The 16,017-nt window shown below is 30.7% G+C and overlaps 1 protein-coding gene across 3 annotated transcripts; it reads left to right on the top strand.

The window, feature by feature from the left end:
- Positions 1-1,712: 1,712 nt before the first annotated feature.
- LOC110999395 (histone acetyltransferase KAT2A) lies at positions 1,713-15,841 on the top strand. Of its 3 annotated transcripts, none has more exons than XM_045628738.1 (20): positions 1,713-1,981; positions 2,298-2,476; positions 2,582-2,711; positions 2,824-2,969; positions 3,139-3,363; positions 3,579-3,628; positions 4,111-4,276; positions 5,790-5,925; positions 6,836-6,916; positions 7,362-7,516; positions 8,399-8,531; positions 9,576-9,648; positions 10,014-10,089; positions 10,599-10,743; positions 11,206-11,366; positions 12,011-12,079; positions 13,030-13,152; positions 13,863-13,953; positions 14,464-14,590; positions 15,390-15,841. In XM_045628738.1, exons 1-20 carry the CDS (start codon positions 1,900-1,902, stop codon positions 15,454-15,456), a joined length of 2,415 nt encoding a protein of 804 aa, XP_045484694.1. In that variant the 5' UTR covers positions 1,713-1,899; the 3' UTR covers positions 15,457-15,841. The 3 variants fall into 3 exon arrangements, with proteins under 3 accessions (XP_045484694.1, XP_022124114.2, XP_022124116.2); XM_022268422.2 differs by having other exon boundaries at positions 12,002-12,079; positions 15,390-15,840; XM_022268424.2 differs by lacking the exon at positions 6,836-6,916 and having other exon boundaries at positions 12,002-12,079; positions 15,390-15,839.
- The last annotated feature ends 176 nt before the right edge of the window (positions 15,842-16,017 follow it).

Raw genomic sequence — 16,017 nt, 5'->3', positions numbered from 1 at the left:
GGATCCTGACAGAGCAATCATTAATTTCTCTTTTCAAGGTATTGTTATGTAAAAACTTATTTGTTTAAATTTATGGCTTAAATAACCCAAATTTGAATGAGAAAATAGTATTATCTTAAAGAGGTAAAATTAATGTATAAAAAATTCAAAAGATATTTCAGTTTTAGCCTTTTGATTTTAATAAGAAAGTATGTTTTTATTCGATACCTACTTACATACTTTAATAACTGATATCAATAAAAATCACTTTAAATAGAATACCATCGTCCATGATTATTAATAAAATTTAAAATTCGAATTAAATTACAAAAGCCATTCTCTGGTTTTTACTCATACGATAAAATGTTCCGACGAAATGGGATACTCCTTTTTTAATACCATTAAAACTAAGCGGATGAATATAATCCTATCACAAGCCAGATTTCCAAGATCAAACAAAAGGGACTGATACACTTACGAATTCAGAACAAGATTGTCCAATATGTCACAATAAGTCCTTTTCCATTGAATTTCGATAGAGTAGGTTTACCTAAAAGGGTGATAGAAAAAGAGCGAAGTTGTTTGTGGTGGTGTATTTTGGATATAATGGAATAATATTTTGTATATAGTTATGAAACCTAAATCGCGCGCTTCATATATTTTATTAAATAATTAGAAGCGCAAACGAAATGTTAGCAATCATTGCACACTTAAAGCCAAAATGATCCCATTCGTTTTTCCCACACTCATAAATTGTGATATAACGTTCTCGTTTCCGATAATGTCTTATATGTAACATAAGTATCAATTAGATTTAAGAACCCTTGAATAAGTCATGTTAGTTTTTACATAATCCAGCGTAGTGTACTCTTCATTATATTATGTTAGTTATAAGCTCATGTTTTTAATGATTAAATTGACCCAGCTACAAAAAAGTTTTCCTTTACATACATTTGAACGTGCCTTCAATAACCACCAACGAACTTTTATCGCGCCTTAAACGATTTTATACGCAATGATGAATTTTGATCCTGCTATTTAGAAGATTTGTAATCACATACATCTGCCATTAATAATACCTACGTATAATATATTAGTTTATTGCTTGATAGTACATATATCATTCTTAAATCATTTTGTAAAACTTTAAAACTACTGATTTCGTTTACCCAAAAGATGTTTGTACTTTGTACTGCATTGTTTCTGTGAGCAATTCGAATATGTAATTTAAAAAAGTCTCATATCAGATCTATTATATTAGATGTTTTTTATAGTTTATACACTGTATTTTTGTATGAATTAAGAGGTCAACGGGCAAGAGGGTATTTTCTTTCACATTTCAGTCAGTTCAATTCTAAAACGGGACAATTAATTTTTAGAAAATAAAGTCGTCTTTCAGCAAAATATGTAGATATGATATTTTTTGTTGTTTTGTTATTATTATTTAATGTTCTTTCTCTTGTTGTCCTAATCCAACTATCTGACAAGACATCCTCTCCCACTTTATTGCAATTTCTCATGAATTCTCGATGTATTAAGAATTTCAGAAACTGTTACTGTAAATGAAAGAATAAATTCTCTATAATATGTTTTACTAAAGGGGTGTATATTTAAGGATATTTTATTAAAAAAAATCACTGAATGTTATTTATAGTCTATAATATTGATCCTGCTCTAGTGACAGATTAAAATAGATGACAACTCCTGTGTCAATTGTCATTCACTACCCGTGACACCAACGATTAAGGAGCAACTTTTTATCAAGTTCTTCACTGCATGTCGTGTTGATTTCTTATTTTTCGTTCAATTGGTGGAACAGTTTCGTAAAAACATTAGTGCGTTCAATAATTATTTTATAATTCTATCATGTGCCTCTATTTTGATCAGTAGAAGAGAATATTAAAAATCTTTTTCGCTAAAATGTCGACGCCGTTGACAGATGACATAAACGCTATACCGATTGGGGCAGACGCGGATTCAGCGCAAACACACGCTCACGAAGGTAAATAAACAAAATAATAGAACCACTTTCTTCACTTATCAAATAACAACGCCACTCCCTAAAGTGCTGCATATAAATAATAGGCCAATAAATGAATTAAAATATAATGTTAAGGCTAACGATTAAAAAGTACTTCTCTAATAAAATAAATAAACATATAAATATCTTTAATTCCATGAAATGTGCACTAGGAGAAGGATTTTACTGTGATATTAATGGTCAAGATGGCGATATTCTGTTTGGTTTATTGATATTGCCCCGCTACTTAAATTACTCAACAATTAATTGTATTCTTAATATTATATTTGTAATCAAGCCACAACAAGTGCAAGTGCTGATGATGGGTCATCAAGTAATGCTGCAACACCTGCAAGCAGCGAGGGACAGGCATCTAGGCAGTCAAATTTGCAAAGAATACAGCAGCGAAAGCTGCAAGTTTACAATTGGCCGCATAACAAGAAATTGTTAAAATTAGCAATTTATTCTGCCTGTCAGGTAAGGAGTAAAGATCAATCAATTTTGATAATTTATTATTTACTTAACACCTTTTTTTACTTGCAACTAGTAATAATAATGAAAAAAGCAATTTATTATTTATAGACGCCTGAATGTAACTGCAATGGTTGGAAGACTCCTGCAGCTCAGCAGACAGTGAGAGCAAATGCCAGAACTGATAATCAGCCACTAGCTAACTTTACAGATCCCTGTAGAAATTGTAACCATATATTAGGTATACACAATTATATTGACAAACTATAGATTCAACTTCATTGAATATCTGAAGATACTAGAAATACAACAATCTTGATTTTTCTGGTACATAAGTTTATATTTAATTTCAGAAAAGCATGTTACCCAACTTCAAGGATTATCAGGTGCTGAAATAAATAGGCTGTTAGCGGCTGTAGTTGATGTTGAGAATATATTCATGTCTATGCACCGAGAGGATGATCAAGACACTAAGAGAGTTTATTACTTTTTATTTAAGGTAATATTAAAATTAATTAAATTTACTTTTATTAATTTTGAAATTTGTTGTGTTATACTGACATTTAGCTATGTGAGATGGTTTCCAGAATTTGAAGCCTTTTTTACTTTTAATATTAATTGAAATTACAATGAAACTATCTCCCTAACTACTATGTTTTCTATTACAGCTGTTAAGAAAATGCATTCTTACTCGCTCTGAGCCTCAAATAGATGGACCATTAGGGCAGCCTCCATTTGAGAAGCCATCTATAGCACGAGCTATCACCAATTTTGTTCTATACAAATTCAACGCACTACCTCAAAGAGAATGGCAGACTATGTATGACTTAGCTAAAATGTTCCTGCACTGCTTCAACCACTGGAATTTTGAAACACCAAGTGTCCGGAAATTGGTAATATATTTTCTTTTAAGATTATTTTACCATATCATTAACTACAAGATATTTACCTGAAGCAAACTATTGTAATGAACTACTATGACATGAAATTTTCATTTTCATAGACAATTAAATTAAGTGAATGCTGCTTTCCAAGGTTTGATAAAAATTTTGCTTTGATTAAATAAATTTGAAGTCATTTTTATAGGTTCTTATCATTATTTTTTCAGCAAGTTTCAAACCCAGAAGATATTTCCGCCTACCAGATTAACTATACAAGGTATTTTCTTTAAATCTATATATCATTTTTTTTTAAGTTATTCTATAGTTATTCCCTTATAACATTAGAAAATGCTACTGTTATCACTAAATGTTATATATAGTAGAAGATTTTTAATACCTCTACTATGATACCTATATTTTTATTATTAGTACTTTAAAATTTGATATGAATTCCACCTGATTTTCTCTCTCTTAATTATTCTCATAGTTTTAGACATCTCTATTATCTTTTGTCTTTGGTTTTCCGTAAGGCTACACTGTTAATTTATATTTAATTTAGGTGGTTATTCTAGGGCACTAGAATAGCAACATAATGTCCATTGCACTCAGTTTTTACTAGATTTTATTCTATATTTTATCCTTCTCCTTGGTTGTAAAAAAAGTGAGATACAAAATCAACCTAAGTATTAGTGAAAATTGTTAAGACAGATTTTTGTTTAGAAAAATATTTCCCAGTTTTAACCGAGAGTATAATTTCAGATGGCTCGTATTCTGCCATGTGCCAGCATTCTGTGACTCCCTACCCCACTATGATACCTCTTTGGTATTCGGAAGGACTCTCCTCAGAGCAGTCTTCAAGTCTGTGTGTAGGCAATTAATGGACAAGTGCCATTCGGAAAGAGATAGAATGCCACCAGAGAAAAGAGTAAGTGTAATTGAGTAGTTATATTTAATTTCTTTTAATTTATAACTAATAATAATATAAGCCTTTATTCAGACAAGATGGTATTTTACTTAATCTAGAATATACATGTTTTGTATTGAAAGAATAATTTGAATATAGATATTTCCATTCCCTCAAAAAAATTGGTTGCCTGTAAAGTCGGTATATGGGCGAAAGTTTTACATGACAACGACTTCGAGTGGTAAAATAATAATAATTAATAATAATAATAATAATATTTTAATGTGAATATTCATTCGTATAGTAGGAAGAAGGATGAAATACTTTAAGCTACTGAATAACTTTTTATGTCTGTCTCTCTCGCTCTTAGGCGGGCTAACCATGCCCGAGTGGAAGGGACGCGTGCCTCTCACTCGCTCTCATTGTGAGCGCATAACGTGAGCGGAGCGTAACGCAGTTTCCTGGAGTGTCACCCGGCAAACCAATTTATAAGACGTTGTCACGTCAAAATCTTGTCTGTTTGCTTTTTGTTGACAATGACCTCCTCCAATTGCCACCATAAGTTTCTGACCTCGGCAGTTCGGGTCCAAGTGCCACCTGTCACGGCTCTAATTTCATCCACAATTATATTAATTATGTATTTATAATAATTTAGAACTAGTTAAAATTAACAATTTATACTGAGATAAAAATTTTGTTAAGAATACAATTAACAACAGATGCATGGAACTAACGAACACTGATTGTCAAAATTACTTATTTTCTGCATTGTAAAATAAATCTTAAACACAAAGGAGTAAAGGTATCAAATTAATTGACAACATTTTAGGTGATTGTGATATAGGACAGTATATTTAAATAAAGCTTAAAAAATCCAATACAAACTCAAACACAAAATAATTTTATACATATAGGTAAACATGGACATTTATAAAAGTCAACAGAAAATGTTACAATTGATTCTAAATTTACATTTAGTACAAGTCAAGGGTATAGAGCGGGCAAGAACGCTCCGCCACTCTTTTTAATCGCCAAGTTTTGGGTCATCCATGGACTGTAGCAAATCTATTCCAAAGATTAGAATCATTTAAATAATCGACAAATTTATAAAAAGCTTTGATTGATTAATCTACGTTAAAGGAAAGTTTTCTCTAATTTCGCTATTTTATTATTTTAAAATGCAAACATTTATAAATCATTTTTGATGACAATGACAGTATTTTCGAAGTGAAACTTCTCTAGCCGCATGAGGGCAAAATTTTTACGGCACGTTCTGTTTAAGAAAAGGGAGGGAGCGATTGAGAGAGATTGAGAAAGGGTGATCGAGAAATATGAATGGAAAAAACGTTGTTGTATTCATTTAGTAGTTCGTTTTAGAACTTTAAATTTAAATTCTCTCGCATAACGTATTGTACAGTAAACTCAGATTTTTTATTTATTTTACTAAGAAGTTTTACTTCTGACTTGTGTACTTTGTACGGTCGCAGTTTTTTTTATTTAATTATTAAATGGTTATTGGTTATCTTTTAACCAGGTTTTAGTGCTAAACCACTTTCCAAGGTTCCTTGGATTGTTGGAAGAGGAGATCTTCAGCGCAAACTCTCCCATCTGGGACCCGGAGTTTAAGCAGATGCCCTCCAACCACTTGCAGACTATATTGGATAAAACACGTAAGTTATTTTTATATCTTTTATCAGCTTGTCAATTTGTATTTAGACTTGTTAATTGTCAACCTTGTCCTCATACGTCTAACAACCAACTTTCAACATACTTTTCCCTATAAAAACACAATCTCGACTAGTGTATTAACTTTTGGACCATGCGACTCCAAGTTTGAGGCATCAACGTTATTCCGTAATTGGTTCCAAAGATCTGTCACTGGCACATTATTTTTAAATTTCGAATAAAAATTTATAGGTCCCAAAGATCTATCACTGGCACATTATTTTTAAATTTCGAATAAAAATTTATAAAAAAATATTCCATTCTATTTTTGAATGTTTGACAATCACTTACTAACTACTACTTGACTAATAAATTTTTCCGAAAAATAAGGGACATCATTGTGTCATTTCTATTCCTTAAGTAATGCACTATAAACTGATACATATATCGCTCATTAAAAACTAATCAGTACTTTTGTTTCTATCATTATTATCATTTGATTGATATTATGATTTGGATTGTCTTGCTGGAATGCAGGCCAATAAATCAAAGATCCAGACACAAATTTGTACCTAGCCAATTCCATATATTGAAAGCCTTTAATAGATATTCATTACTTATTTCTCATTGCTTTCTCTAACACATTTCATCGCTTTTCACTCTTGTCTTGTATATCCAACAGCTTACTCTAAAATGTGTATCATTTTAACACACACATAAAGTATAGAAATGAAAATATTTTTTACAATATACCTACTATATGAATTTTAATAGGGTATATGTATAACTTTTATTACGTACTAATTTCAAATAACATAATAAATAACCAATGTGTTTAATAGTCACTTCATCTACCAGCTTGCTTTAAATAAGAGAGATATTGAAGTAATTGTAATGTTAAACCATTGTTATCAGCTGGGAAACGCGGTGAATTCGAACGCGTCACCGCGACAGGAGAAAGCAAAGATGGCTTTACCACGGTGTCGCTTTCGTCAGGTACATATATCATGCGGAATATTATTCGTATCCATATTCATTAATATAACGCTTTACTAACAAATATCATTATTTCCATGTTTCATACAGATTAGACTTAGGATCTACATAAGTCGCATTTAATAATGAAAATTATAAGTACATAATGTAAATTAAAATAATGCGGTTTGCGTTTTTTATATATGTTATTTTATTATGTTTAATACAGTGAAATTTATTATGATATAAATGTATAGGCAATGGACGTTTTTCGGAAGATTTTTTTACATCAAAATGGTCCGGTTTAATTATTTTAAATATTAAAAGGAATTTGATTACATAAATTACAGAAATACCTATTTCTTACTACAAGCCCTTATAAATGAAAAATCAAAAAGGAAATGCAACCTTATTTCTTGATTTAAAGTTTCCATAGTCACTGTTAACGTTAACTCACTTTATATAGGAACAATAAAACAAGAGAACCTGAAGCGTTCAGGTTCGGATGTCTCTGTCGGGGGAAAGAGACGGAGAGTGGAAGAGAGCGATGACGTCAGCGAGCGAACTGTCGCTGAAATTGTAGCAACCATTTCTGATCCAAACTACATGTGTGGACCCGATGTGAGTATAAAAATATATTAGCGATATCGTGTAGTATTGGCCTAGTGGCTTTAGCGTGCGACTACCACCCCTGAGGTCGTAGGTTCGATCCCTGGCTGTGCACCAACGGACTTTCTTTCTGTGTGCGCATTTAACAATCGCTCTAACGATGAAAGAAAACATCGTAAAGGTATACGTTAGACACCACCAAATATTATGACTTTCTGACCTCTCTTTATTTTTTTTTCAAGCTGTCGGATTAACTTAATTTATTTGGTAGAATTACAATCTAAACTAATACTCTTTATAATTCAGGAAAGTAAAATTAGGTAAACAAGTAGTACAAAATAATTTCCGTAGAATAAATACTTACAATTTCGTGAATACTAAACAAGTTTGTATTTTATTCATAAAAAAGGGTTTTGATTTGCCCGAGTGGTCCAGAGCAATATTGCGATAAGTGATAATTTTTTATCTATGTGGGCTATCTCCAGATTATCTTAGGTTAGTATAGACTATGTACAGATAATAGTATCTCGTCTCAGTAATAAGATCAAGTAAGTATTTATAATAAACACGCTTGTGCTCAAAAAATTCAACTAATATATAAAAGTATTAAAAATGAAATAAAAATAATATTCTTAAATTACTTTATTTTTATTTAAGACGCCGTTAAATATATTACATTATTATAGTTAATTTAATGTATTATAGCTAATAAAATGTATATTTTTAATATATACATATTGTATTAACTCTGTCCTCTGTCGAACGCCATATTTCAGACGGGAACCAACGGCTAGATCCAAAATAATTTTCAGCATTGTCTATTTATTGAAGATGGCATGCTTTAACCGAATATAAGGAATACAGAAAGTAATATTCTTAAAATGTGTTTGGCAGGCGCTATTTCAAATGCAAGCACCACGCGACGAGGCGGCCAAAGTAGAGGAACAGCGCAAGTTGATCGAGTTCCATGTGATTGGAAACTCCCTTACTGGACCTGTTAATAAACAGACTATGCTATGGCTTATAGGTATTTATTTTTTAATTTACTATCTGTAACACTATTAGCTGTAGCACTGGGGCGCATAGACTTTGTACGGTACAAAAGTTTTTATTTATTATGTTTACGACATAGTTAATGTACGGCATATTTTATAAAATCTTCCATCTAAAATTAAAATTACAATTAAAACATATACAAGATAAAATAAGCACACAATAAAATATAATTACCAGAAATTTTTAGTTAAGCAAAAAAAAATCATCAGCAAAACAGTGATTTTGGTTCCAAGAGAGGCAACAATGATTTTTCTAAAATCGATCAGCCGACTGCCGAATATATCCGGCTCCGGATAAGCTGTGTACAATCGGTTAAAATCACCAAGCTAATAAAGTTATCTAGTGTCTACTTGTCAGTAGAAGCGCCATTTAAAAAAACTTAACTATTCTAAAGTTAATTCATTGAAATATTTGATTTTTGCTCTCAAATGTCACACATCACATGAAATATGTAAGACATATTTAATATATTGCGTAGACGCAGTAAATCCCGAGAACACTTTTTGTATCCAAGAAGTTAGAATCTATAGAACTCGAATGTCAAGGAAAATGCAAAAAAAACAAGTTTTTTTGCAAACGAGTTTTTGACTTAACAAGAACTTCGAGATATATACGATATAGGTAACTACTGATATTACTGAGGCGCGATTCTAAGTGTATTTTTCGGTTTGTAGATTAGAAGTTGAATAACATTTTAACTTACCTAGGTTTTATAGTATAATAGTTTGAACATATGAATTTAGTAAACTGTAGTTGTAGTAAACGACTGACGGAGAATCTTTTTTGAAATTCGAGTTATAGAATATAAATATTCATAAACAATACATCGTAGGTAAATAATTCGAGATACCGCGTATTTAGGGGTTTAGCGGTAATATGTGGTAATATATTTTATATTATATTAGGATTTCGACTTAACGAGTTTCGCGAGATATAGACATTCCATTGTATTTTTAATATATAATTTTGCAGTAGAAATCTGCTTTTAAAGCAATTAAATAAAATGTGGTTGCAGGTCTACATAATGTCTTTTCGCATCAGCTTCCAGAAATGACGAAAGAATATATATCGCAATTGGTTTTTGATCCGTAAGTATTTGACAGTTGACAGCACTCGACGTTTGAGTTGAGATCTGTCAAAATCAAACAGTTGATATTAAAAAACATTTTTTGTTTCTCAATTTATCTGTGGTATTTTAATATTATGTATTTTACTTTTAATAATTATTTTGATAGATTAATAATTATTTAAGAATTTAGTTGACAAAAATTAGAATAATTTCAGAGTTGGTTTATTTAAAAATTATCAATGAAATTTGAACTACAATTTCCTAATTTTAAGTTTGATTATAAACCAAACAAAATTATCATCTCAATTTTCCTTTGTTTGACACTCACGATATTTAGCGTACTTTTTGGAGTCGGTTAAAAATTCTGATTTAATTTTTTTGCAGAAAACACAAAACATTAGCTTTAATTAAAGAAGGGAGACCAATTGGAGGCATTTGCTTTAGAACTTTCCATTCACAAGTGAGTAATTAAATAATTTAATATATATAATCTGTGTGTATGTAATTAATCTCTGAAACTCAAAGTCAAAATAACTTTATTAATATAGGTAAACAGTTATACAACAGTATAAGTTAAATTGATTCTAAATTTACATTATCTATTTATCTACAAGTTCGCAAGTCAAGGGCGTAGAGCGGGGCAAGAAAAACTGGCAAGAAACTCTTCACCACTATTTTTAATCGCTAAACAGCTGAATCGATTTTAATTAAATTTTTTTCGAGTTTGACATTAACATTCGTATTTTATTATGGACGTAGGTTTAACATTATTTGTCGGGCTGGTTTTCTAATGTATATAATTTATATACTTAGCTGATTTTTTACCATGTATCACAAAGTAGAAAATAACCAAAAATGAACAATATTAAGCGATAAATAACACAAAATTGAAAAAAATATTTCTTACTTACCTATAATACATCTAACGTTAACTTAAATATGTACCTTAAAAAGTAATTATCTTTGTAGGGATTCAGCGAAGTGGTATTCTGCGCAGTGACATCTAACGAGCAGGTGAAAGGCTACGGAACCCATCTCATGAATCATCTCAAGGATTATCACATACGAAACAATATTTTGCATTTTTTGACCTTCGCCGATGAATTTGCTATTGGTAAGTTGATAATGGGGCATGAGACATTTGTGCGTTTCTCTGATATTTCTTTAAAGTATCCAGTTTCTTTACCTTCCAAGTTCCAACTCGAAAGCTTGCTTCAGTGGATCCGAACCTAGGCGATCAACCAAAGTGACTGTAATGAAGAGCTTAATAAAATTATTTCCAAATAACATAGATTTTTTTTAATTTACATCTGTAATCTATGACTTTGGTATTTAATATTTATTTATTATGTACGTTATATAATGTAGACACTCATATAAATTAATATATAAGGCATTTAACTTATTGTATTTAACATCTATTTTGGATTTGTTTTTCAGATTAAATTCTAAACACTATAATCAATTTCTATACTGTAGTTTCAACTACTGCAACTACTGCAATTTCTGTACTGTGTTGTTTAATAAATCAAATATATTTTGAATTTATACCGCAATACTATTTCTATTATTTCAGGTTATTTTAAGAAACAAGGTTTTAGTAAGGACATAAAACTACCACGAGCGATGTACCAAGGGTATATAAAGGACTACGAGGGCGCCACTTTGATGCACTGCGAACTAAATCCTAGGATAGTGTACACCAAATTCACTTCTGTTATAAGGCGGCAAAAGGAGGTAAACTATACTTTTAAAACGAATAAAATAATTTTAAAAAATAAAAATACATTTTTTTTTCGCAGTGTAAATTTTATGCTTAATTAAATAAGCTGGCAACACACTATGTTCTATGAAAGTTCTTTAACTATTGATATTAGTAACTATTTACGGATTACGATACTAACGCGTAGGCAACCAAAGTCGCCTAGACAACAGCGCTCTAGAGATTATGAACCACAAATATTCTTTGTGGATCACAATCTCTAGAGCGCTGTCAAATATGTCAAACTTCATACAGAAAAAATGGTTTGACAGCTCTTGAAACTAGATTTATATTTGACATTCTGGAATGCAAGTTCATCACACTATTTTTATTTAAAAAAAATTACACACTCGTATGCACAGTTATTAATTTCAGGTTGTTATTTCAAACATAATTTTTTTTATCTTAATTCCGTCTTTGGTGGTGATTTAAACTAATTATTCCTATTTTTTCTGATTTAAAGAATTTTTTTCGTATGTGTGTCTTTGTTTGTGATTTTAACTTTCAGCTATTTCATTTATTTATATTGTTATTACGAAATTCAACCCCAGACCCCACGATTGAAAAGTTTAGTTAACCGTACGAAATAACGAATACTTATTAATTTCAGATTGTAAAGAAGCTAATTGATATGAGACAAAAAGAAGTGAGGAAAATACATCCGGGGCTGACTTGTTTCAAAGAAGGGGTAAGTTCACAAGAAATCTTTTTTTTTCATTTAATTTAACGAGATATTTTTCGATATATTTCTACTTATTTTTTTCCGATAATATAAAGTAACAATTCTTACAATAATTATAAATAGATAATCCTAATTCTTGGCGTTTGTAGTTAATTTTTTTCTTTAGATTTCAATACATTTTGTTAAAACTTGGCCTAAAAAAGTAGTAAATCGTTTGTATAGTATTTAAAAACTTATTTCTAAATTTTTCATAATAAATAGATGTGTCCCTTTTTATCATAGCATAAACACAAATTGACAGAAAAAGACGACTAGATTATCGAATTTACCAGCTTCAAATGAACGTTGCCGCACTTATAATTGTAAATATAAAATCTAGTCGTCTCTTTTTGTCTAATTGTGTTTATGCTATGATGAAAAGAGACATGCGTACGTTGGGTTTTTATCAATAGATGAAATTATGTGATGGTGGAATACGAATTGGTAATAATGTTAGGTACAATGTGCGACTGTAGGAAACCGTTATTGATGACGGCCGTGCGTTAAAATGGTGCTATTCGACGATTAATTTATTATGTATAGAGAGTTTAGTTGGGGTTTGAATTAGTTTAAGTATAAAAAAAAACAAAGCTACAACTTTTTAGGTCTGGGACTCAGATTTCTATATCTGTTTCATTATCATACGTCAATCTAAAAGGCAAGTAGGTGGTCGGCCTCCTGTGCCTGACACCGTAAACTATTTGGGTCTAAGACAAGCCGGCTTATATGCGTTCCAGCGAATCTTAAAGCACATAGAAACTTCTTTGGTCTACAGCCGGAGATCGAACCTACGACTTTAGAGATCAGAGTCGCACACTGAAGCCTCTAGGCCAATATTACTGTTTGTTTTATTTAAATAAATTTATAACAAGTATTTAAATTTTCTAAAGAAATTCGTTAATTTAATTTGTTTATAGGTACGCAGTATACCAATAGAAGTGATCCCTGGACTCCGGGAAGCGGGATGGCGGGCATCTCGCGCGGCCCCCGAACCTCAGCCTGATGCAGACCCGGCACCACTTAGGAATATAATGCACGCGGTAATTATATACAGCTATAAATATATAAAACAAAGTCGCGTTAGTTACACCACTTATAACTCAAGATCGGCTGGACTGATGTAAGTTTTCTCTATTTTGAAATTATACTTGTTTAGGTGCGTTATGAAATATTGATGAGAGTGATATTTATGTGACACAAAATTAACAGAATGAAGTTGCCCACTAAATCGCTCATTAAGTTGAGGAAAAAATGCTACCAACAAAACAGAAATGGAACCTCTGTTCACTGTGTATTTATATTTATAATATTATAGTGTGAATTATTTGAAATAATAATTTGTCAATTGTATTGAAGCACTTAGTATGGTTGATTGGCACAGTTTTTTCACAAAATATTTTCTAATATTAATTAGTTTTGATTTAAATATTCAATTTAAGTAAATCACTTCTGTTTATAATTCAGACGCACATATAAAATACACATGTATAGTGAAAACAAAATCAAAACACGTGTTTTTATTGTAGAAACTCAGAGCATATGGATAAATATTGACCATTCCCATGATAATCGGACGTCGGGGCAAAATCCGTCCGTTTTAAGACTGTGGAACCAGCTGTATTAAAAGTATTTCTTGTTGTCTTGCAAGTTACCACACGCAAAAATCAACTTGGTACCTGATTTGACACTTGGCGAGGTGCCTAGTTAACTTTTGCGGGTAGTACTTAATTTTATTTATATATTTTTTTAGGTTAAAAACCACGGCGCCGCTTGGCCATTCCTCAAGCCGGTAGACAAAGCCGAGGTACCGGACTACTACGACCACATTAAGTATCCAATGGGTAAGTTGCTTATTGACTATAACATTTATATTATTCAAAAGATTTTAATAGTATATAATATAACATATAAAAAATATTTTTCTAGGGCTTAAATTACGTCAATTAATTATTAATCAATAAAAACATTTTTCTAAGTTTACCTACCCTCTATTAATAATATACAATAATTAATAAAAAAATACAATTTTATACAAATTTTGGTGAAAAAGATTATATATAGTAACTCTCTAACGCCTTTTTAAAGTATTCTACATAACCTGTTAACCATCCGTTCTATCTCTTTAATCGTGAATTTTGTATATTATTTTTATTGTATTTTGTACATATTGTAATCGATGATTAACTTTTGTAATTGTATAAGACTACATTGTTATAATTTTAATATGCACTTTTTGGATTTCATTTTCCGTACTAGGCTTGCTTGGTAGAGATTGCTTGACAGAGCCCCAATTTGTTATTCCATTGTATATGTTTCATGCAAAAAATGTAATGTTTTTATATCTTTAAAAGACTTACGATCAATGGGGGAACGTCTGAAAGCGCGATATTACGTGTCTCGGCGTTTGTTCATCGCGGACATGACACGAATATTCACCAACTGTCGTCTCTACAACTCACCTGACACGGATTATTATAGGTAAAACTATTTTATCGTATTGTTGACAGTAATATTTTTGAGTGTGGATAAGATATTGATGACCTCGACCATATTTTCTTTTCTTGTTCCTAATATGACCTGCCTTTTTATTTATCCTCTATTGTGATATAATACCTTCTTCCATAATCACTACATATTATAAAACAAAGTCGCTTTCTCTGTCCCGCTGTCCCTTTGTATGCTTAAATCTTTGAAACTACGCAACGGATTTTGATGCGGTTTTTTTAATAGATAGAGTGATTCAAGAGTAATTTATATGTATAACATCCATTAAATAGTGGAGAAGTACTGTTATTTTTGAGGTTTCTAATGTGATGTCGTAAATAATTACATTTTTTCCGCTAACATTGCAAAGGCAGGCTGAACCCTACGAGTTTTATCAAAATAATGTACTAAGTATTGTACATTGAAAAGGTCTACAGAAAAGTCCCTGATGGTATATGTCTATCTCTTATGGATAACCCACATTTTTATATACAACGTTCACATATATTCTGTAGTGTATTTAGTATCAGCATTGCACCCGTGCGAAGCCGGGGCGGGTCGCTAGTCAATAATAATATTAAGATTTAATATTTATGTAAATATATTATGTTTGTAACTAGCTTATCCCTTTGTTCCTTTTGACGTGTTTCTTTATTTTTTCTCGCGTATAGTCCTTTTACTTGAAACTGGTATAAAAATAACTATTGCCATAAATAAAAAAAAACTATTTTGTTTCATTTATATCAGAATTAGATTGTGATGATAATTTTACTATATATGGTTTATTTTTCAGATGCGCAAACACATTAGAAAAATACTTCCAGGCAAAGATGAAAGAAGCCGGCCTCTGGGATAAATGAATTAATAATAAATTAGCTCAATTATTTATTAATAATTATAGGATTATACCTCGTACTCATTGTGTATAGTAAGGTAGCAGAAGGCTGACTTAAGAAAAAAATCTGAATATTAGACATCGTTGGATTTGTTTTATTTTATACCCAATAGAACGTCCTAGCAAGAACATAATCATGTGGTTAAAATATAAAAATTAAAAGCTAAAAATCGTAACGTTTCTTACATATGTTTATCGTTATTATTATTAATTTGATAAATTAATTTTATACAATGCAGTAAAATGTACCCATAACAGTTTTGATTTGTTCCTTAGCTGTAAGAGTCAAGTATCTCCTACTTGTGTAGGTGTTTTTTATTTAATGAATTAAAATGTTCATCAAATTGTTGTTTTATTTACGCATAAACATGAAAGGATAGAAATTTCATGAATAAATTCATAAATTCCTTTTATGACGCATCCACCGAGATTCTAACTTGTAATGCAAGTCGGTCAATTTATTTAGTCCATACTTAGTAAATAAAAACCTTAAATATTTCATGGTTTTATTAATTAAAAAAATAAA

The sequence above is a fragment of the Pieris rapae genome, chromosome 6 (assembly GCF_905147795.1).
Source record: "Pieris rapae chromosome 6, ilPieRapa1.1, whole genome shotgun sequence".
NCBI lineage: Eukaryota > Metazoa > Arthropoda > Insecta > Lepidoptera > Pieridae > Pieris > Pieris rapae.
This window is presented reverse-complemented; position numbering and strand designations above follow the sequence as displayed.